Below are 24835 nucleotides of genomic sequence, written 5' to 3'. Positions count from 1 at the left end.
GGGAGAGAGACTTTTGGGCGGGACCAGGCGGAGGACCCCAGATGTGATAACGCCAGGAAGGAGGTGGCTGAGATCGATGGGATACCCGTGGATGGGAAAGTCCGGGGTCCCAGACCTTACTTTATAGTTAAGAAAGATCTCCTGTACCGCGTGGTGCAAATGCAGGAGCAAGAGATACAACAACTTCTGGTGCCACGAAAACATCAAACAGCCATATTGAGTCTCGCCCACAGTCACCTGTTTGGAGGACACCTAGGGGTAGAAAAAACCCAGGCACGGATCCTGCGGAGGTTCTTCTGGCCAGGAGTACATGAAGATGTCCGGCGATACTGCACCTCTTGTCCGGAGTGTCAGTTACATAGCCCTCACACGCACTTAGGGGCTCCTTTGATACCTCTTCCAATAATAGAGGTTCCTTTCAAATGGATAGCCATGGATCTGGTAGGGCCCCTAGAGAAGACAGCTCGGATGTGCTTGTTGCACTGGATACTTCGTACTGTTGTACTTTGAACAGATAGCCATGGATCTGGTAGGGTCCCTAGAGAAGACAGATGTGCTTGTTGTACTGGACTATGCAACCCAGTACCCGGAAGCTGTTCCCTGCGCAACACAGCTTCCAAGACAATAGCTAAGGAACTAGTACAGATCTTTGCCCAGGTTGGGCTACCCAAGGAGATATTGACTGATAAAGGGACACCTTTCATGTCCAAGTTGATGAAAGATCTCTGTTCATTGCTCCATGTACAAGCCCTATGGACGTCGTTATACCACCCGCAAACAGATGGCCTTGTGGAAAGGTTCAATAGGACCCTCAAGGCCATGATCAGGAAAGTGGTGAGCCGGGATGGGAAAGATTGGGATACCCTATTGCCTTACCTCATGTTCGCCATCCGGGAGCTTCCGCAAGCCTCCACGGGTTTCTCTCCATTCGAACTACATGGGCACCACCCTCAGGGCATATTGGATATATCCAGAGAAGCCTGGGAAGAGCCAAATCCCAGAAGGAACACAGTGGAGCATGTACTGCAGATGAGAGATCGGATAGCCCAAGTTGCGCCCATTGTATGGGAAAGCTTGGAGAGAGCACAGGAGACCAACGAACTCATTATAACCACCAAGCGAAGCTTCGACGGTTCCAACCAGGGGATCGGGTGATGGTACTGGTGCCCACAGCACAAAGTAAACTGTTGGCCCAGTGGCAGGGACCCTAAAAAATAATCAAAGCCGTGGGAGAGGTGAACTATAAGGTGTGGCAGCCAGGCTGCCGGAAATCAGAGCAAATTTACCGCATCAGTCTTCTAAAACCTTGGCATGATCGAGAGGCATGCTTAGTCATGCAGGAGACTCTTCCCCAGGAGGATAACTTACACAAGCAAGTGAGGATATCATCTGACTTGACGCCGAACCCAAAGATCGAGGCGGCCGGCATGATTAATCACAATAGAGATGTGTTCTCCACAAAACCAGCGCAGATGACTGAGACCTATCACCATATCTGCACAATCCCCGGAGCCAAGGTAACATTGAGACCCAACCGAATCCCAGCAGCCAAAAGAGGAAAAAGTCAAGGCTGATGTAAAGAAAATGTTAGAATTAGCTGTTATTGAAGAATCTTACAGTCAGTGGTCCAGTCCAGTTGTTCTAGTGCCTAAATCTGATGGTACCATGAGATTCTGTAAAGACTTTCGCCGACTGAATGAAATATCCCAGTTTGATGCATACCCCATACCACGCATCGATGAACTGGTTGACCGACTGGGTAGTGCCCAATTCTTGACTACACTGGATCTGACAAAAGGGTACTGGCAGATTCCTCTGACCAAAGAAGCTAAAGAAAAGACTGCATTCTCCACCCTGGATGGGCTATTCCAGTACATTGTCCTCCCTTTTGGGCTACATGGGGCCCCAGCCACATTCCAGCGCCTCATGGATAAGCTGCTCCTCCCCCAAACTAGTTATGAAGCTGCATACCTAGATGATGTCATCATCCATACGCCAGACTGGGGAACCCACTTGGAGAAAGTTGAGGCAGTACTGCGCACCTTAAGGTGGGCTGGCCTCACTGCTAAACGTGCTAAATGCGCCATAGGGCTCGCAGAGGCTAGGTACCTGGGATATATTGTGGGAAGGGGCATAGTGAAGCCCCAAACGAATAAGCTAGAGGCAATTCAAAACTGGCCAACCCGAAAGAAGCAGGTCTGTGCGTTCCTAGGTGTGGTAGGCTACTACCGACGGTTTATTCCCCACCTTGCCACTAGGGCAAGTCCCCTAACAGACCTGGTGAAGGCCCGAGGTCCAGACATGGTAAAGTGGACCGACGCAGCAGAGGGGGCATTTACAGACCTTCGGACGGCCCTCTGTAATGACCCCGTACTCATAGCCCCAGACTTTAACAGGGGATTTGTTTTACAAAGAGAGGCTTCTGAGGTGGGGGTGGGAGCAGTTCTGTCGCAAATAGTGGGAAAAGAGGAACACCCGATCCTCTACCTAAGCAGAAAGCTTCTCCCAAGAGAACAGAAATACGCAGTAGTCGAGAGAGAACGCCTTGCTGTCAAGTGGGCTATGGAGACAGAGTTATTTACTCTTGTGACGGACCATGCACCCCTCCAGCGGATGCAGCGAAATAAGGAAAAGAATGCAAGGGTCACCAGGTGTTCCTTATCCCTCCAAACATTCCAGTTCCGCATACGGCACAGGGCTGGATGCCACCATGGCAACGCTGATGGTCTGTCACGAGCATACTGCCTGGCGTCCCAAGTTGCCCAACTCTATGGTGTTGAGCAGAGTGGGGGGATATGTGATGGGGCAAGGCCAGATGGCTATAGAAAAGTAGTGGGAGATAGATATATTAGCTCCAGGCTAAACAAATCCCTGGTATCAGATTAAGTGAAATGGAAGCTGCTCCAGGTCAATTGATACCTGGGGCCAATTAAGAACTTTCCAGAAGGCAGGGAGAAGGCTAGGTTGATTGGGACACCTGAAGCTAATCAGGGGCTGGCTGAAACTAGTTAAAAGCCTCCCAGTCAGTCAGGTGGGTGTGCATGTCAGGAGCTGTGGGAGGAAGTTGTGCTGTTGGAGAGGCTGAGTAGTACACACCATATCAGGTACAAGGAAGGAGGCCCTGAGGTAAGGGTGAAGTGGAGCTTGAGGAAGTGAGGGCTGCTGTGGGGGAAGTAGCCCAGGAAATTGTACATCTCATGTTTCTAAAAGGTCAGCTACCATAGCTGATGCTATTAGGGTCCCTGGGCTGGAACGCAGAGTAGAGGGTGGGCCCGGTCTCCCCTCCCCCACCTTTGCCCTCTGTTTAATCACTGAGACTGGGAGACAACAGAGACCGTGCAAGGAAGGATAACTTCTCCTCACCTCCCTCGCTGGCTTATGATGAAAATGGCTTAGTAGACTTTGACCCTTGTCTCTAGAGAAAGAAGGGTTACGTGGAGGGTCACAGTGAGCCTCTGAGGCTAGCGAAATCCGCCAGGAAACGTGGGACTCACGGAGGCAAGGACAGAGCTTTGTCACAGTGTGTATATGTATAATGTGCACACAGAGACATAATTTATATGAGTCAACATTTTGAAAAATGGCTTCTAATTTTGTGGGCACAATCATATGTCCCTCCTCAAAAGATACAGTTTGTGGTTGCAAAATGCAGTTGCTTTGTGTGCAAATCTGAGAGATGTCTGTCTGTTCACCTTGTGCTCATGCAGATGTTTGAAGCAATTGTGTCTTTTATGGGTGTAATTAACAGTAATGAAAACTGTAGGTACAAATTTACAGCATTGATGTCTGATGGAAGATATTTCTCATAATCTGCATATAACATTTGTTTTAAAAGCACATTAAATCCTTTATTTGAGAAATATAAAAACTATTGTCAAACCGAGGTCACTGGATGATGATTTTTGTGTGTGTGCAACGTTGTTTTAATTATGCAGGAGGAAATCCTGAAGGGTCTACCAAGTGATAGCCAGTAAAACACCATATGAGATTTTAAGAGGTTACATAATAATTAGACATGTACTAAGCCCTTTGTCTAAAAGTACCTTCCCGTAGCCCTTGCACTTTGAGGAAATTCAGATCTGAATCTAGATCCAAACTTAAGCCCATCTCTAATAATAACTTTGTAACTGTTACCAGGTGAATCAAGTCCTTGTGATAGCTGTATATCACTTTACACTGTAGCCATGACCTTAAGGTTCAATGTCCCCAAAGAGAACTGTTGTCCTAACTATAATTTCCCCCATCCAAACTAGTCCTTTACCTTCTGAAGAACTGGGTTGATATGAAAGAGTGTCTGTCTTATTGTTATCACTAAGTATTCTGTGTATCGTAAAATAGAAAATTGTGTAAGAGTCAAACAGCCAAATTCTAAAGTTTTTACTTAGTCCTCACTCCAGCAAATATTCCAATGGAGTTTTGCTGCAGTAAGGACTGAGAGTGAGAACTTCAGGGCATGTGACCCATAATTTTAACAGTTTTTATAGTTAAGATAATTATTAAAAAACAGACTCATTTTAACCCCAGATGACACTAAGAAGTTAAATCTAAGAAGCCAAGTAAGTCCCAACGAAGGGACTTGCTGTTCTTTATTTTTCTTTTCATCCACATGTATTAGTCACACAAACATGAATGGAGAATTGATCCATAGTGTATCTAAGATTCAGATTGCAGGGTTGTGGGTTTTTTTAATGCTTTCCTATTAATTTTCTCTTTTCCTTGTTAAGAGATCCTGCTAAGGATGAATCATAAGATCTGAGGATTATAAATATTAAATAAATACCAGACTTTAAATGTATTCCTAAAAATATTTGTTTTTTAATTAAAAACCAGGTAATTTAGTTTTTATTTTAAAAAATGAGAAGTACCTATCCTTTATCCCATTGGTCTCTTTGGTTCATTCTCTATTGTAACCACTACCATTTTGAGCTGCTATTACAAATAAGATTGGCCATGTATTTGAGCAACCAAGAACTCCTGCGGAAGTTATGTATTGCTTCAGGGAATCCTGTGATTTTTTTTTTTGATTGTTCTGAATGAATTAGTAGTTGTCTATCTGGAATCCCCCAATGTTGCCATAGAAGATATATAAAACTTCTAAACAACCTTATCCTAATCAATATGGATTTAACATTCATATCCCTGGCGTCATGGAGAGAAAAGTGCGTGTTTGTTGGATTTTGAAATTGTATCCCATTTACTTTAACTTTGACTACAGTATAATGCATACCATGTGAGTTAAGATATTTTACTGAAGAATAAAGAATGTATAACTTTATAATGGCTGAGGATTTTTCAATCAAAATGAGAATTAATTTTCTGACCTGCGAAGAATTAAATGCGAAGTTTTAAAAACTGAATTTGTCAGTGGGATGAATGGTTTAGTAATCTTACCTCTGCTATCCCATTTGAAATACAGTCAGTAATCCTAAATGAAGAATGTTAATGTTTTCAAACAATTCCCCAGAGAAGGGTAGACACCATCCTGTGTGTATATAATTCAGTAGACTGATAAATTTTTATTCAGAAAAGAAGGCTAGAGGTAGCCCTGAGATGGGAGTTGCCGTTTCCCAGTGTTGAGGTTATTTGTGAGGTAACATGGTGGTGATCACATTGTAACTGTTAAGTAGAATCCCTTTTAATTCCAACAAGCTTCACAATATATATTCAAATGTTTCAGCCTTTCATTGTGGGAAGAGAATCAGTTTGAGCTTATTGAATGTTTTCTGCTTTTTCACAATTAATATTTTGATGTTACATTTTATTTTTGTATTGAAAACATTTTTGTCTAGATAATCCTGATATCATGCGTAGTAAATACAGTTTAGACACAAGTACAGTCAAATAACTTCAAGTGACTGTAATTGTTACCGTCAATAATTGGTAAAGAAACAAATGAAATAGGGGCTAGATTTTGACATCCTTACTGTCTTTGAGTAGTACCTTCTGCCATGAGTAGTCACATTCAGTAAATGTGCTTAGGTGTGGAATAAGTTGCTGTTCAATGTAAATCAATCTGTGCTGTTAGTTTCAGCAACATAGAATGTTTAGAACCAAATGGGAGAGCATCTTCTCCAGGTTAGTTTGAGCTATACTGTTAGACCCCAGTTAAGGAAAACATCCATATTAACATTAAGCACATACTTAAGCACATGCTTAAAATGCTTTCCTGAACTGGGACCTCATAGCAATATGTGAAAATCTGCAAGAATCCACGCCCACAGCTTTCACTGCAAAGTGGTCCTTTTGTTACCTTTATGTTCAGGGTGGTAGTTTTATTCCTTCAAAATAGCTGTATAATATACCAGTATGACATTCTAGCCATAAAATTTGCTGATTATGCAAAGGTACTGAACGCCACCTCTAAAATACTGAATGCTCTTAGTTCCCATTGAAGTCAATGAAAGTTGCAAATGCTCAGTAAATCACTCAAGATTGTTTTTTATAGTTGATAGGTAAAGGTATTGGCCAGTAAGCACAGTCTTAACTTTTTGATCCTACTGTGTTTCTATGCTGATGCATTTGATAAGCTGAGCTATATCAACATTATATATCTCACTAAGGCTTTTAATAAGGAAAGTAAACATAGAAATTGAATTTTTAATCATTGTAGGAATAAAATTATTGGGAGGGACAAAGAGACCTCAAGAAAGTCATGTGTTCTATCTGTGTATGACTGATAGTGAAGTTTATAGTCTTAATTAGATTATCAATTACATTAAGTTTAAGAAGACAAATTAGTGTTTTCATGATAAAACGTATCTAATAAGATGATACAGAAAAGCTGAAGTTAAAGAAATGTGCTGCTCTTTCAGATAATGATGAAAGCAGTTTTCCCAGGAGGAGAATGTGCTCTTCTATTCTCCACAGGGAATTTAATATGCACATATGTATTACACACATGCACATAGCCTTTTGACTAACCATAACTAATATTTTTCTTATTTATACAATAAAAATATTAACCCTTATCGCAGTAAACCTGGAATATAGCTGTTGGAGTAGGAAGCACAGTCTGAAAATATAACTGCATACAAAAATAACTCCAAATAGCTATAATTTCTTGTCTACAGTATTGCCTAAACATGGCAATCTGTATTTTTCAGATCTGATTTCTTAATTTATGTATGTCACTCAAGTAAATTTAGGTGACATACATAAATGATAGAACTGATCCTTTTACACAAAATGTGGTCCAAATTAAGGGGTTTTTCTTGCTGTTTTTAAGCCCACTGAAGTGGTCCAAATTTTGAGTATTCAAAATGTAGACTAAAATGTTCTGAATCAAAAATAGCTAACTATGGTCTAACTTCAAAAGATGCTGAGTGGTTCTCAACTTTTTAGGGTTCATGAACATCTCGCAAGAAAGTCTGATTTTTATAAGATCTCCAGCATTGCATCATTTGGTTCAAACTGGAAATACCACAAGAACACAGTCTTTCACGGTTTGTCTTGCAGATGGAGATACACATGAAAATAATTGTGTAGAATTTGAAATTGTGTCCATAGATCTTAATGGGTTTATAGCAATTCTTGCCTTGCAACAGACTTTTTTTTCTTCCAAAGCTGCCAGTTAACACAAACATACTATGAAATATACACTTGAGTAGATTCCTTATCAAAGTATGAGATGCACAAAAATATTTTACAGAAATTTCCATAAATTGATGAATCTGATATTTATTATGCATTAAATACATAGGGTCCATCTTGCAACCCATATGCATTGAAGTGAGTTAGTTTTGTATGTTGAAGGACTGTCCATGTTTGCTGAGTTATATTTTAAACTCTGCTCCAAATTATGTTGCAATTAGATCTCATAAGCCAGTTAGAACGAGAAGTTGTGGAGAAAGTTCCCTCACACACCAATTCCAATTCTTTTTCCTAGAGAAAAAATTATCTAAAGGACAAATCAAACTCTAGTCTATTTTGTAATAAAATAAGACTAGACAAACACGCAAGCTTTTAAGCAGTGGGCTCATTTTATTGAGGTTAATGCTGCCTTGAAGAAATCAAGGCACTATTTCCTGTTTTGTACTAGAAATAGTATTTGGCATTGAAAATATCCTGCCCCCCTGTAACGAGGGCCCAGCAGGGCCTTCCTGGATCCTGCTCCTGGCCCCGCTGGGCTGAGAAAGTCGGAGACCTTGGTGCACTGCTCACCTGGTGCTTTTATTTACAGGTTTGTTCCCACCACCTTTCCACCATACACATAATCCCCTTCTTACAGTCCACCAGCAGGACAGAGTGGGCAAGCTAGCTCTCTCTGCTTCCCCTCACTGCCTTCTCTCTAGTGCAGTTTACAGCCTGTCCAGCTCCTCATTTGGCTTCCTTCCCCTGGGACTTTTATCCAGCCCCAGCCTGCTGAGACAGCAGCTGTTCCAGCTTTCCCAATCAGGGCCAGGTGATCTACCCACCTACAATTCACCTCTCTTAATTGGAGCTGGAGTGACAGAGGGTTTTCTGCTTAGCACCCTGTCATCCCCCCCCCCCCCCCCAGGATATTTCCAAAATCACATACAAATTAATCAAATGTTTATAAACCAAACTATTTAAGGAATTATGAACTCCGTGAAACTGTAGTTAGATTTGATAAACGGGTTTATTATACAATCAATAATGAGATTAGTTTAGAAACTTTAGCTATCTTGTGGACTAAAAGAACATCTATGATTAATTCTTTAGAATCTCTGTCTGATTGTGTGGAATCAAATATGTAATGACAGTGGAAGGAAATATAAGCTTGGAAGGAAAAAAATACAATAGAGGGAAAAAAACAAAAGAAAAATGGTCAATGTCAAGTCTATTGAATCTTCTATGGGTTCATGAACATCTTTAAAGCTATGCAAAATCATCTTTTCTTAACTTTTTTTTCTTTCCTTCCTATCTAGACACACACAGGGGAAAAGGAGAAAATTTGCCCATATTGTGGACAGAAGTTTGCAAGCAATGGAACATTAAGAGTTCATATTCGGAGTCATACAGGTACAGTAGCTTATGTGATAAAGAGAACTTAGTTCTTTAGATATATAACTATATTACAAAAATATTTCTAGCAATCTTACTATTTTACACACTGGGTGACTTAACACAGCATTTTGAGATTTTTAGTGCTCTTTTTGCCTGATTAACTTGAAGATCCACAGCTCCTATGCTTCAAACATAGCCTAATGGGATTTTTGTAATTGTTATCTGATTACCCATCTGTTTGTCCATGAAAGAACTTTTCTTACTAATCAGCCTGCTGTTCTGGCCTGATTAATTTGGAGCCAAATCCTGCTACATGACTTCAGTGGAGCTATGACAGTTTGCACCAGCTGAAGATCTTCCCCAGTGACTTGAATGGAACAACTCCCATAAATAAGGCAAGCAGGATATGGCCCTTAGTGTTTTGAGACATCACCATAGTTCCGATGGTAAAGAATATCGTGCTATCAAATATGGGATTGATGCAATCACATTGATTGACTAAAAATTTATTACATATAAATTAGATGGTCAGTTTTGTTGTTTTCACCTTTGGAAGCAAAAGTTGATTCTATAAATGTATCACCATGTTAGTGATTTCTGGTTCTTGTGGGCAGTACAAGATGAGGTGAAGTTAGACGCTTCACACATGCCAGAATATTAGCGTGAGAGACAAGTTTGGTGAGGGAATATATTTTATTGGATCAGCTTCTGTTGGTGGAAGGGACAAGGTGGCAGGAGACTGACTCGTAGGCAGTCTAGTGGGTGGAGCAGGAATCAGGTCTAGGGCTCGGAGTCCAAGTGCCTGAGCACAAGGCCAAAATAGAGTCAGAGATGGCAACTGGAGCCAAAGGTCAAAACTGAGTCAAAAGCCAAATGCCAGCACCAAGGAGTGAGACAGAGTCAGAACCAGGGCCAAGGGTCAGAACCAGATTACCTCATGTCAAGGGAGGCAGGAGTAGGGCTAGTTCCAAGGCAGGAGCAAGGCTGGGGCAAAACTGGAACAAGAGTGGGCGCACGACAGGGTCTAGGCTGGAGCAATATAGGAGTAAGCAGGAGCAGGGCTTGGAGTAAGGTGAGCACAGGGAGGCAGACAATCTGTGGGTGTGTGCATTATGTCCATGATCCTCCCAACTGCTGGGTTTAATAGCAAGCCACCTGACTGCCTTAACCAATCAGGTGGTTCTGCTGTGGCCTAGCTGCGATTGTTGGCTGCCTGACAACTGGGCAGGTGCAGCTGCAGGTCCTCATTTCTGAGAGGGGCTTTCAAGCTTACACAGAGCTCTTCTTCAGGTCTGGGGAAGGTAACCACAGTGTCTGAGCTAAATACAAGGTGAGATAGTTCTGAGCATAAAGGCTTCACACATGCTATAGGAGACCACTTAAAATGGAGTGGGCAGTTAAGGGTTAGCAGGCAGTAGGATGTGTTACAAATTGTTGTCATGAGCCATAAAACCAGTGACTGTTCAGTCCATGGTTTTTAGTGTCTAGCAGCATTCTGCATTTAAGTTCCCCAGCTTGTCTTTTGAAGGTGGTGTGCATTGAGGGGCACGTGTTGCAGACAAATTCTAGAACCTACTAAGGCTGTCTTTAAGGGACAAGTGGAAGGATCCTTTTGGGGTCTTACCTGCTGCATTAGGAGAGTGGATGTGGGTCACTCTTGCCCTGTTAAGACTCTTTGGTCTGAATTACAAAAGGAGGTAGGAACCTAAGTCTCTGTTTTGGGACCACTGCAATGCACTGAACCCTGTAGGTGCCTAAACTCACTTGATGCCTAAGTTTTCAAAGTAAAAGTTCCCTAGCAGTCTATGTTTCTGCCTCTGAGCATGCTGCCTCCCTGTAGGACCTGGGCACCTATCTCCTGCCTAAGCTCCACAGCAATTCACAAACCGGGGAAGACAGGCATTCCTTTGCCTAAGTCGAGTGCAGGGCTCAATCCAGTAAGCATGCTCAGAGGGCATCTACTGGATCAGTCCCCTTGGGTGAGTTCAGACAAAATAGCTGGTGGGGGGCAGGCGGAACAGGTCCCAGTGGGTAGGGTACTCTGCTGGGATATAGGGGACCACCAGCTGAAGTCCCCTCTCCACCTGAGGAGGAAAAGGGATTTACACTGGAATCTGTTCAGGTGAATGCTGTAATCATTGGGCTGTGGGATATTCTGGTGTGAAGCTCCCTCAAGCTCTCCTGGTGAAGCTGTTGGTTTCTGAATAAATAGTCACTGGAGCAGAGGGACTGGATCCTGGGTCGCCCACCTCCCGGATGAATGCTCTAATCACCAGACTATAGAGTGATTCTAAAGCTTGTACTTTCTCTCGAGCCCAAATGACTCTGGGAGAAAATGGAAACATAACTTATTGTGACCATTTTAAAATCTTCATAGATGAAAGGGTGCCAACAGCAGGGTCTCTCGAATCTGAACCCTTTCAAATTTCAGATCAAGCAGTATGGGTTTGAATCCCTAGATCTGAACTTCACCCTTACCTTTTGGTTTCTGGATTGAATCCAGAACGACAAGGGGCCTGTGCCCCAGTTCCAGTTTTGATATAGCTGAAATTTCCCAAGAAACTTACAAAATTGCAACGGTATAAAATCCAAATTCGGTCCCTAATCTTGATCCAGCCTCAGATTCCAACCCTATCCTAATCTAATCCAGATCCAAACATTCTGTTCCTAAGCCCAAATCTACACAAAGTTGTTTTTGTCATAAAGTCTCTTTCATTATAATGTCCTGATACCCATTTGTGTATGTCACCTAATCTTGTGTACATAATTGCACCCAAACCATATTATTATTTTCATTGTACACAGGTTTTATACAAACATGCTGAAAAACAAATCAGTCATACTGGCGGATTTCAGTTACCACCCACTACAGATTTAATTGAAGTAATTGGCATGTAGCTGAAAGTTTTAGTGATGTTTTGCTTCCAGCATGAAAGGATGTAGGTTTGAGTTTGACATGCAAAGCTGCTGTTAACAAATAGGCTTCCTGTGACAGTCTGTTCACTTTTGCATAAACAAATTTGGGTTGCAGGAAGATGACAGCATGTGTATGTTTAATCACTTGGCTTTCACCTATGTTTGGTAAAAGTCTTAATCACTTCCTTCTACCATGGCTATCTGTTAAGATAAAAGCTGGTTGTTTGTTTTGTGATACAGTTTACACTTCTAAATGCATCCAGTGCAGGATACTGGTAATTTCAATGGTCCTATATCTGATCATGTAGCCAGACAAAAAATCTTTTATGGACTGACTGAAAAGATGAAATTAATTTATATGTTTAGCTCTTATTCTCTAATGAATGTGAAAGTTATCTCTCATAGCAGGTGTAAAAAAGAGAATTCTGCTCAAATAGTTGTATATAGTTTAGCTAAAGAAAATATAAAAACAAACTAGATACACAAAAGGAAATTAAGGGTAGGCATAATAAATAATAAAGAATTGCAGTGCAACCTCTCCTTCCTTCCCTCTCTTTCTGCTTGTTCTTTCACTGTCAACCCAACTTTTCAAACCCTTTGCAAGACTTTCATTACACAAGCTTCAACCCATATCTCTTCCTCCTTCTAGCCCCTAATTTATCTGTATTTCTTTTTATGTTCTCCATATCTGTTTCTTCCACAACATTACAACCAATGGGAGCTTCAGGTATTCTCTGAGGTGTGAAGGGCAGAAACCCCTTTACCCTCAAACCCCCCTTCCCCCCCCCCTCCAAAAAAAATCTTGGAGCAAATGAGCTGTGGGTGGAAGGAGCCTGTGGAGGCTCTGTCCTCTCCAGGAACTCTCCCTAAACTCCTCACCCTTGAGGGGAACTTGTGAAAGAATTTGGGGGCAGGATTGTGTTACTGTACAGCCCCAGCAAAATGGAATCCCAGCCTAACTGGGGTCTTTGGGTGCTTTCACAATGCAGATAATTAAATATAAATTCTAGTAAGGAAATTAGCATGATATAATATATATTGGTATTATGCCTAATTTCTGTTTCATAATAGCATTATAAAGCACTGTAGATTTCACATATAGTTCATAGCAGAACTACCCTCCCTTATAAAACATTCTGTACATCTATTTGCAAGTCAGTGTAGGGCTTGTGGTTTTATGTTTGTTGATCACCATGAGTCTGGATTTGTTGCTGTACTAATACAGTGTCAGATTTTCTTCACCCTACTCTATTTAAGGACAAAATCGTTTTTGTTTGCTTCCACCAGATGTTCCTTAGGCTAGTGTTGGCTGATTATTACCTCTGTTGTCCTTTTTAGGAATATGGCTGTCCTTTTCTCTGAACTAGGTCAACTTTGTCTTCAAGATTTTTTTTTAATCAAAAATATTTTTTCTTCCTCAAATTGCCATCCCACAAGGAACTCTTTAACCTTTTAGTTTTCCTATATCTTTGAATACTAGACATGAGAATTATGAGTAGTTTACTGCTTTTTCAAAATACTATTGTCCACAATCTCACAGAGTTCAGGAAATTTCAATATTACTCCAGTTCTTCATTAAAAACTCTGGATTCCCACTCCCCAGTTTGTTGAACGTAAAAATCTTTTCACCTGCATGGCTGCATAAATCATGGTTTGCCTTGCTTGGTATCAAAATTAATCTTTATGGAACATAGATTACCTGTGTGTTCCATCCCTATCTTTTTGATGAAGTACTTTAGTTTTCTCTTCTCACAATCCTATTATGCTTTTTTAATTTCTACAAATTGTTTGTTCTGTTGTTTGTTCTTGAATGCTACACCTTCCCTGTTTCTATGAACTACAGATGTTAGGCTTCATTCTCAAGTGTAAATTGGTGTTAGTTATTTTCGAAGCAGACAATAGATCCCTTTTGAACAGGAGGGATTTTATAGCTGAAAATTCTGTTTTCATGTACAGCATTATCCATTACACTTAATGCTTTCGCTTCTTCAAGCAGGATTTCTCAAATTTTAGGAAATGGTTTCGTGAACCCACTTCTTGCAAGACCTCTAACGTGAACTATGATAAAGCAATAATTTGGAGCTATAACTGTACCAGAAACAATATGACATTTTAGGAGGCTTACTTGAATCATAAAGGAGTCCAAAATGGAAATTATACTCACAGTTTGATGTGATAGATGAACTTGGCTGAAAGATTATGATCTACACAATATGCGGGCTTAAGTCATTTTGATCAATAGATAATTGAAATGCTTCAGTATTATTGCCCTCATTAAAGAAAGGGGATGAGAACTTTCAAGATTTTTGTATCTAAAGCTGGAAACTCCTCCTTCACAGAACATGACAAGATAAAGTCACTTGCAGTGCCTTGTCATGGTTAAGAACTGTGTATTTGCTTTCAATAGACTAGTTATTGCTGCCAAGTCGTCAATATTTTGGATGGGGTTTGTGATTCACATCTTTCCTCTCTATGGTTCACTAGATATATATTCCTAGATCTACAGAAATAGACAGCTAGATATGAAGTTTCTTCAGACACTGATTTTATGAGTTCCTTTTGGTTCCTGACTAGTCCTTCAGTTACCCTAGTGAAGTCTGAAATAAAAGGGAATAACTTCAGCATTATGCACTTGGTTAAACTGATTGCCACGTTTTCTGGTGAATGCTTTTATACCATCTTGCATTGAGAGAAGAGTTCAGCTTTCCCTGGTAACCAAAGATGTCAGCAAAGTTAGACCATGTGTGCCACCAAGATGAATTACTGAAGTTGTCAAAAAGTGGAGATTGCTGTTCATTGTGGACAATCTGTACTTCTGCAGTTAATTGAAAGGGTCAAAGTAGTGCTTCACCTTCTGAGGGGCTACATCGCTGCAAAGGGAAATATGAGTTGCCAGTGAAGGGAATCCCTGTCATCAGAAAGCAATGCAAAAAGTCAATAATTCTTTTGATGGCCTTTAATAAATAGTTTGTTACTTTTAACTGCTTTGGGAAAGACCTGACAGGTTTTTAGGAGATTTTCTGAGCAATAAGAGAGCTTGGCTGCGTATTAAACATGAAGCCATCATTTCTAAATGTTGCAATAATTTTGAAGACTTCATGCTGTTGGCATCCATTAAACACTGTGGTTTTGAATTAAATCAATGCAAAATTATACCCTACTGTGTTTGTCATCACATTTCTGCATATCTCATTTTATTCTGAGCTGAATGAAACAATCCCATCTTTCTGGGTCACCCCTACCCAGCCAGAGCTGAGTTTTGACAAAGACTGAACATCACAGTTGTGAATGTCCCAGAAATGCCTTCAGGCCTTAGAGATTACAGCGGACATGGCTGGTGTCCCAATTTAGTGACGTGGGTTGTCGTGTTCTCTCAGCATGGGCACTGGTGATTCATGTTGTATATAACTATGTTCAGCGGGGCTTGTCCTGTTTTGTCTTAGGTAAATCCATGCACATATGGGCTCAGATTTTCTTTTATTAGTAGGAGCTCTAGCATCCTGCACCAATCCAGCTGAACTCCTACATGGGATGCTCAGGTTACAACACTGGCCTGAAAGAGACATACCATTACAAGTCTTACGTTATGGATCCAGTATTTCCATATGATATATTGAATTTATTTTATATGACCTATTGTGACCCACCTTGATCCCATTTGCAATCTCATCATGATGCACAGTTTGAAAGTCCCTGCTTTACAAAGTATCTTTCCCAAGCACGGTAACCCATCTCTAAAATTTTAAAATAAACGTCTTCACAGTGATTTAATACGTGGCACATGTTCTCAAATGTTGTTACTCACAGATGTGTGCACGCTCCCTCAATAAGCAATTTTCTGTTCTCTTTTATCTTAGAATAGGACTCTGTAAATGAGGCCTAACAGTACTTGCCCTTTCAGCTGTCACTGCCAGTTTGGGGTGAGTGAAGCCCTCAGTGTGTGCATGTGCATAAGAAGGTGGATGTTTGGGTCTGAGCCTGGCATATTGCTCTGTAATTCATCATTTGGGTTTCCAGCTCTGGAATGACAGAGACAGCACTCTGTAGGTCAGCCGAAACACTATAGCACATTCTCTCCCTGCTATATCCTGTTGGTTTATGGCTTCTCAGGGTCAGAGGGAGCTGGGGTTAATTCAGCAAAAGAATCCTCTTACTGTGGCATAAATTCCATTGATTGTTCATAAATTGTGAAAGAAATTCTGTGAACTGCTTTTTGGGGTTTTAAAGCTAAGGGCCAGGAGGTTAATTATTTGCCTAAAGTTTTCAGCCAACTTTCATGCTAACAGATACCGGCTGTTGTTTGTGCTTTCTTGGGTCTAGCTTTACATACACTTATTTAAATATGATAATAAATCACTGTCTCATATTTAAAAAAAATTGTGTGGCTAGTCTCCTAATTGATTATGCCATCTAAATAAAGAGTAGAAACTCTTAGAATACCGTATTTGAAGTTGTGCATTACAGTTTGGTGTATGATGAGTTTATTTTTACAGCTACTTTTTTTTCAATACATAGTAGCAAGGACATGCTGAATGTAAAGTCATTCCATTCTTTACCAATTCCAATACACAGGGTTTGGGAGCTGGTGATGGACAATCGATGATCTTGCACATCAGATTTTTGAAGATATTCATGCAAGTGATGATGTGTTAAGCATAGAGGGATAGACTTGATTCTTTCTCTGTTTCCCCCGCACTTTTAGCCAAGGAACCTGAGCAAAAGCTCAATTAAGTCAATAGAAGGACTCCCAGTTACTTTAGATTAGGCCCTAAATGTTGTCCCAACATATTTTATTTCTTTAATGTTAAGAACAGAATTGGCTCTGCATATCAGTATCTTTATGCATCAGTATCTTGTCCATGAACAGCTTCCGAATGTCTTTAAATAGGTTGTCTCTGTTCAATAACCTGTAGATCTTTTTTTTTAATCTATTAGTTTAAAAAAAAAAGTGCAAGACCCAAAGCTAAGGACTCTGCATTCCTAAACCTTTCAGTTTATACATCGTTATTCTATTTATCTCCATTCAAGAGTTGTATCTTAAAAAATACCTGTAAAGTCTCATGAAGCTGTCAGCTTGTTGTTGTCCACTAGTAGTGGACAAGAAAGAGAGAGATTCTTAGAATAGTTTTCTTGAATGTAAGAAACTTCTTTAGATCAAATGAGTTAAACACCTAATAGTTTGATTAATGTGTATAGTTTTAAAAGAATACCAGCAGAGGGTTCACTGAGGTCAAAGGTTTTTAATGCTCCTTTCTTGGGGAAGTAAAATCATTCCATTCCACTGATAGGTGCAAAGAATCAAACTTGAGCTGTTCTCATTGTTTTAAGTAATGTTTGGTAGAGTTATGGCTAAAATTATTAATTTGATTATAAAATTAGTAATGTTCTATGTCTGATTAATAATTTGGTTCTTCCTTTATTGCAACAATTCAAATAACTTACTGACTTTTGCAGAATTGTAATTTCTAATTAGCCTTTGACTTTTAAAACAAACAGACAAAACTCCTACCATATGATGAAGCTTTTGATGGTCCATCCTGGTTGAATGCTTATCTGAAACTAATCTAGACTCTTCAAACCTCTTCATTCTGCAAAATTAAACTAGAATTTCCAAGACTAGACTTTCTCTATTGTCGCTCTAATGCCCAAGAATAAGGGATGGCTGAGCACGTAAAAAGGAAAAATACTAAAAGGTCTTAGTAAACATTAAAACAACCTGATTCCTTTTCTTTTTTGGAAAGAACAGTTTTTCAGGCTTTCCCTTTTGGTAGTTCTAATTTTGCTTGAGGGTAGGAAACACATTTGGTTGAGTCACAGAAAAGCAGTTATGGTTCTCCCTCGTAGCCGAGGGTATAGTGTTGCCTCTTGGCTAGGGAACATCCACAAACACAAAGGTTCTGTTTTTATAATCAGGGGAGCAAAAAAAAATACGGAAATACTTGGCCACTTGTGTTCAGATCATGTCCAGTTAGAGTCCTGATTAGAATGTAGGAAGTATAGGTCCTTTCAACAAGAAACCTCCAGCCCAAGAAACACCTCTTAATGAACCACAGCTGAAGATCTTTTCTCCATTTTTGGCAGGTAATGGAATCATTATGTCTCAATGCAAGATCTATTCTCTCACCCCAGTGAAGGACTATAATCCCCCCATATCCAGCTAAGTTGAGGGTATATAATTTTACAAGAAGTTTGGCTTTTATGGTTCTGGTCCCAATTGGAAACCAGAAATATTGGAAAAACAGTATTGTATCTTTCAAACCATTATAAAATAGCTTGGCTTTGGCAGAGAGAAATTTTTAAGTTATTACTAAATGGTGTATCCCTTCTGAAGCCCTGAACATACAATAGTACATTTAAATGATAAACCAAATGAGAAAAATATTTGGGAAGGGAAAGGGTAAAAATACCCTTCTTATTTATTGTCTGCTTTATCCATTGAGCCCAATTGTTGGGTTTGTAAACAGAACATTAGCTACAGTGGTTGGCCAAGCTCACTGGTTGAATACTGACCCGGTTTGGCCTTGCTAGTATTATGGTAATAATTTCAAAAGTGCCTTTTTGACCTTAACCACATAGGCACATTTGAAAATTTGACCCCATAACTGTAAAATTGGGGAAATGGAAATTGCATCTTATTTGCAATGAGATTTTTGTCTCCTCTGAGTCAATATATAATTTTACACTGCACTTAGGCATAAATAATTAACTGAATATTATCTTACAGTATTTGGAAGTTGAAAAAGTGCTAGAGAAACCAATATTAAGTATTTAATCTTCACAAGCTAATCCACCTGTGTGGTGATTTTTGTTCCCAGAATTCCCAGTATGGGAACTGTGCTGTTGATTTCAGTAGACAATGAATCCATTTCTTAGTGACTGTTGTGTTTTTTCTCTTTCTCTCTCCCTCTGTATGTACATATATAAAATAATAATCAATGCTCTATATTCTTATGAACATAAAACTCCTGTTTACTTTAGTGGGAGTTCAATGTGTGGAACAGTAGCAGTATAAGGTAAATGTGTAAAGAGTGAGGCACTCCAGAACAGATAAAATTCTAAGCATATGCCACAGATTATAATTTTGTTCTATCTTTTAACCTTTTGTCCATCTCAACTTGCTGTTGAATGCTGTCATCACCCCCACATTATCTCTGACTAAAAGGGGCTCTTGCAACTCCCTTTCTGGGCTGCCCTATTGATCACCTGGTAGGGGGTGTTGCATATGTGATCCAGATGTCCCTGTTGCTTAACCACTTCTCCCCAGGAGAATTGTCTCCGTTCCACCAGAATTGTGTGGTGATGGATTTTACTTTTTTTTATTTTTTAACTCTAATCAACTTTAGGCTGCTCTCAAATCAGGGATTTAAACCCTGGGAACTTCAGAGCTGCAGTTCAACAATGTCCCTTTGAAAATCACCTTTTAAAAATATTACACTTGAAATGCCCCTTCTTTTGAGCCTTTAGTAATCTTTATAAGACAAGTTCATTGCATGTATATGAGTTGATCCTACAAGATGCTAAGTGCCTTATGGAAGGTTCTGAGTGTCTTCAACACTCGACAGGACTGGCTCCTTAAATAATTTTCTGCAAGATCACTAAAAAAATAAATTTTATTTTAAATTAAGCCCATTGGGCCTGATCCAGTGCTCGCTGGAATCGGTGGAAAGGCTGCCTCTGACTTCAGTCGATCCACTGTGCAAAATCTTCAACTGAACCAGCATTCAGGGCTCACATACTTTTAAACATACTATCTGATACATTAGTGCTCTAACTCTGTCAAATTCTAAATTAACTAATATAAAGAAACTCCAGTAAAAAATCAGGATGATACAAGGCTAGATGAACCACATATAACACTAATAATTGTAACAAAGAATCACCTATCAGTGAGAGAACAAGCTACACATTACCATTAGAGGTATCTAATGGATGGATATTAATTTTTAAGTGAAATTAACAAAATGAATGCCAGTGCAATGTAATTAGGCTTGGAAGTATTTGATTTTTATTGGTAAATATTGATTTCACTGTACGTGTGTGTACACACACACACACACACACACACACACACACACACACACACACACACACACACACACACACACACACACACAAATTTCCATTAATGATTGAAATTTACAGATAGGCAGAGTAAGAACAATGCTGTTTGAGAACTAGAGTTTGATTTAAGGATATTTACTTTGCATATTTTGACCTGTAATGTGGACAATTTGTGCTTTAACAGATATAAACTTTAACTTTTTAATCTCAGTGTCTGCTACATTAAATAATTGTCATCTGACTGTCACCCATACTTTCCCACAACTGAAAATTTAAATAGATAAAAATAAAAAAATGCTTACAACCCAAAATTTTGCACAACTGTGAACATTTTAAAAAAATGAAATAAACATTGAAAACATGCTTAAAAATGAATATTCCAAATAAGATTGGTAACGGGGGGGGGGGGGGGTTTGTTAGGGAGAGGAGAAAAGAGGTGAGTATTGAAAGATCTGGGCAAACATGAGTTGCTGAAGATTTTCATATCTTAACATTATTGATCTTATTTTTAATCTCTTCCACAAACACAACAGATTGAGTCCCTTCCTGATCGGAGAAGGTTTACACCTGTAAATCCCCAAGTATTTATTGTGGCTGAATTGATCTGAAGCTAGGCTTGGAATTCCAATTTTTACATTTGACTTTTGTTGGTTGATCAGTCAAATCCCAAAGCATAGATGGATAATGTCACCTCCCCAGCAGCATTTATTATATAGCACTTGCTGCTCCTGTTTTAATGTCTAATACTTCTTAACTTTCTTAGAGTGAGAGAACCTCTTATTTCAAGACTTAAGATATATTCCAGTATGAAATACACCCTCTGGGCAAAAACTTAACAGGAACACACAGAAGAAATGCGTAGTTTTTATTATTTTTGAATATGCTTTGGAACAAAGGTGTTTTTCTTCTTTTAGGACAACTTGAAATTTAGCCAGTAGGGCCAAAAATGACCTTTATTGTGCAATCTGTACACACATTAGAAACACCTGTTCACTCACCTGTCTCATTAAGGAATCCACTATTGGCATTCTTTTGTGAGCAGGTGATCACTGAGGTAAATATGGGTAACACAATCTAATCCAAAGTGAGGAAGGGAAATTTTGGGCAGGTATACTGAGGATTGCATGCCAAGTCTTGAAATCCAAATCAGGTTTGGATTTATTCAAGGGCGGGGGGGGGGGGAGCATGTAATGATTTTAAAAGCTGACACAATACTTTTTCATTCCCCACACACACACACTCATTTCTGCGTCAGTTACAAAGAGGTTAGGATTTTTGGGTTGTACTAAAGGTTCTGTAGTTGCAGATTCAAATTTGGCTTGAATAGAACCCATCATTAATCATACAGAACCCAAGGATATCTGTGGTAGAGGGATATGTGTACATAAACTAGGTAACTACATGCTTACAGTTTAGTCCATGCAGCCAGTTTGCATGCCTAAAAGGGCCAATTGCTCACATAAGAGCAAATAAACATAGGTATGTTCACATTTTGGGCATATATATAATATGAAATGTTTTAGAAAATTTAACTGGTAAAGAAACAACAAAAATAAGAATAAGCATAAAATGAGTTAGGATCTTATTAAAGATGTTTTATCAATCACTGATGCTATAGTTATGGTTGAGAAGACACTTTTATAATTCAGTAAAACATGAGGCCTTAATGACTTTGTCCCTCTATCAACCCTACAGTCTCCATGTCTGTTGAATGATAAAAAATAGATGGGAATTCTGAGCTGCATACCAGAGAGTTGTAAGTTACAAATTTACAGTATGTGATGGCTGATCATAGGCAGGCTTTATCAGGTACAACATGTTGATATAAAGTCACAGTGTTGCCCTCTACTGGCATCAGCTGAAAGCTGTTAAACATCTATTCATCAAGAACCATAAACAACACGATACATTTGTGAAGGACAGTATTAATAGATTTCAGACTAGCTCTAAGCTATTCCTGTAAGCAAAAGCCTTCCTCTGTAAGAAGAATGGGGGGTAGCACTTAGCTGTCAGCACTCATCTGCTTACAGAGCTCTACAGACTTTACCTTCAATATACAAAAGCTTTAAAACATAAAAATGTCAGCTGGATTAATTAAATGTTTGAGCACCAGCAGCTCCTACAGAGTTCGAAGGCTCATGGCATAAATTAGGGACATTGGGGTCATGAGAGATAGTGTCATGTTTCAAACAGATGTGAAACTTCTAATTCAGAACACACAGAATCACACAGCAGCCTTGTTAAAAAATACTTTGCCAAGTCCATACATTTGTACTTAATAAGATAAGGCAGGGTGGAGGAGAGGGGCGTGTTTGTATTTCACAAGTACTCCATTGCCTTTATTTCTGTTGTGTTTTTTTTTTTTTTTCATTTAGGTGGGATCTTTCCCCACAGGCATTAAAGAATGGGCCAGCCTATTAAAGGCCAAATTGTACAACCCTTACTTGAGAGTTGGCCTCACTCAAATGAACGGAGTCAATGGCTCCGAGAAGGCTATATATGCAACAGTGAAACCCAGTGGGTCAGCTGTAATGTAATCAAAGCATGTCACTTTAAAAAACCTATTTCTCTAAGCCGCACACTTTTGCAATTCCTCAACTTTTTGTTCATTCGGGAAAAAAACATCGAACATCTTTCTGTCAAGCGCTCAAGGATGAGCACCTCAAACAGTGAAATGAAGACCGGAAAAGGGGTGGGGGAGGTCTGCCTTGCTCCAAGTCAGAACGAATGTCCCCGTAGTCAGAAAGCCCTCAGTATAAAGCTGTCCCTTGTCTGCTCTCACTCCATGGCCTTGGGCAAATCATTGCAAGTTGTCCTGAGTTTTCCTATCTTTAAAATGGCGATAATCTTTCTTACTTACCCTACAGGATTGCTGTGAAGGTCAGTTAATGTTTGTATTAGTGCTTGGAACCTGTCAGAGCTTTGCATGCATGCAAAGACTTTTTTTTTTTTTTTTTTTTTTATGAACAACTGAGTTTTCCTAGATTGGCTGAGAGGGGTTTGTTGTAGCTGCACATAAAGGTGTGCTGTCCAGGCATCAATGTGATTAGCCAGAACAGATTCCATTTAGTTAGAAAATTAGTTCGCGGAGATTAGCTTGTTGAGAAATATGTTTGGTGATGGAAGCAATCTGATTTTGTTGATTAGCCTTTTGTGTGCAATTAGCCTAGATGCTGGAGTCTTATTCCAGTACATTGCCTAAAATACTCAAAGAAAAATTTACGTAAGAAATTGTAAAGCTTTATCACTAGTTTTAAATTATGGACTTGCTACAGAAAAGCTCTATCGAGTGGCTCTGAAAGGCCCAGCCTCTGAGTTACATGGTATAAATTCAGAGTGACTTCACTGAAGTCAGCAGAAACTGTCCTGATTTACATCAATGTAAGTGTCCAACCCTGTGAAGTATAGAGGGCTTCTTGTGAGGTGCTGAGTGCTCTCTACTCCCACTGAGGTCATTGGGCACCTCACAGAAGCTGCTGTGCCTCCTGTAGGGCAGATCTTGCTGGCATTCTTTTAGTTAAATGCAACAAATGAACAGAAGTGGGTTTTGTTATTAAATTGGCTTGTGACGCCCAAATGGGTCTAATGATGAATAGATGTGAAATGTACCGTACCTTGAGAACAGTTAATGACTAACCGTAAAAGTGACCATGTACTAGCCCCAATAGAATTCATCCTAGCCCAGTTGTCACCAGGACTGCAGCGTTGTTTGTTTTGTTTTTTTATCCCTCTCTGCATATAGTCATATTTTATGACAAAATCAAGCAGTTGAAAGTGATACTTTGATCCAGCCTTGCATGCTGTCCAAACGGATCTTTTGTTCTTTATATGTAGTTTCCCTAATGCTCAGATCTCTTTCGCTCTGTTTGAAGTGCACATGAACACTAGAACAGAATAATGTTTGACACACAACCATGCTGGGCTGCCTTGATGAACTGAGGCAATGCTGTCTTTCCGCTGTCTGCATTTGTTGACTCTGATGCTCATCTTATTTTCAGGTGAGCGCCCTTACCAGTGTCCTTACTGTGACAAGGCTTTCAGCAAGAATGATGGACTAAAGATGCACATTCGCACCCATACAAGGGTAAGCGTTGCCCACTTGATTTAATTGTTACTTAAGAACCATGATTGTCCACGGACAATGCAGGGAAATAAATTATTGCTGTTTGTAGAGAGGGAGGACATTTCAACGATATTATTTGTGCTTCAAAACAGAGGAAAAGGGCATAAAAATTAATAATCTTAGAATTCTATTTGATTCCTACAGTGACCTGTGTGTGACCTTGGACAAGTTGGTTTATTTTTCTGTGCCTCATTTTTCCACATATAAAAAGGGGGAATTATTCCTATTTTCCTAACAAAGTTGTCTTGGCACTTGTTCAGTGTTTAAAATCAATTAATAAGTTAGTGTCTCTATAAAAGCATCATTATTATTAAGAGAAAAAGAGTTAAATGCCCAACATTTTTGTATTTCTCTCGCCTCCAAATCTAGTCTTTGGCAAACTCGGTCTGTATTAATAACAACAACGGTACTCTGTGCATGTGCAGTGCTTTTACCCATTTAATTGATTACAAATATCAATTAAGTCTTAAAACAACCTTGTGAAGAAGGTAGGAATAATATCTGTAATGCAGGCTGGAGATGTCGCTGAAGATTATTCTCTGACTTTAGAATTACAGCTATCCCCGGAGTCATCTGTTCTGGTTTAAAAGGCTTGTCATGTATATCTATTTACCGAAGACAACCCTTGCCCCCACTCTGTCCCCCTTGTGCCGGTCGACCAAAAGGGATGGTTTTAAACAGCCGGCTGTGCATTTTGCTTGCACATGAGAATCGTAGACTTTAAGGTCAGAAGGGACCATTATGATCGTCTAGTCTGACCTGCAGAAC

The 24835-nt window shown here is 39.7% G+C and overlaps 1 protein-coding gene across 7 annotated transcripts in view; it reads left to right on the top strand.

Annotated features, from left to right (window-relative positions):
- PRDM5 (PR/SET domain 5) overlaps window positions 1-24835 on the top strand; it is a 148760-nt gene that overhangs the window by 83447 nt on the left and 40478 nt on the right. For all 7 annotated transcript variants that reach the window (XM_043513335.1, XM_043513337.1, XM_043513338.1 and 4 more), the window contains 2 exons: window positions 8889-8982; window positions 23943-24028. In XM_043513335.1, coding sequence (XP_043369270.1) covers window positions 8889-8982; window positions 23943-24028 — 180 coding nt within the window. The remainder of the gene's footprint in view (window positions 1-8888; window positions 8983-23942; window positions 24029-24835) is intronic.

The sequence above is a fragment of the Dermochelys coriacea genome, chromosome 4 (genome assembly GCF_009764565.3).
Source record: "Dermochelys coriacea isolate rDerCor1 chromosome 4, rDerCor1.pri.v4, whole genome shotgun sequence".
In the NCBI taxonomy this organism is placed as follows: Eukaryota; Metazoa; Chordata; order Testudines; family Dermochelyidae; genus Dermochelys; species Dermochelys coriacea.
The sequence above is the reverse complement of the archived record's forward strand: the minus strand, read 5'-3'. Positions and strand labels throughout refer to the sequence as shown.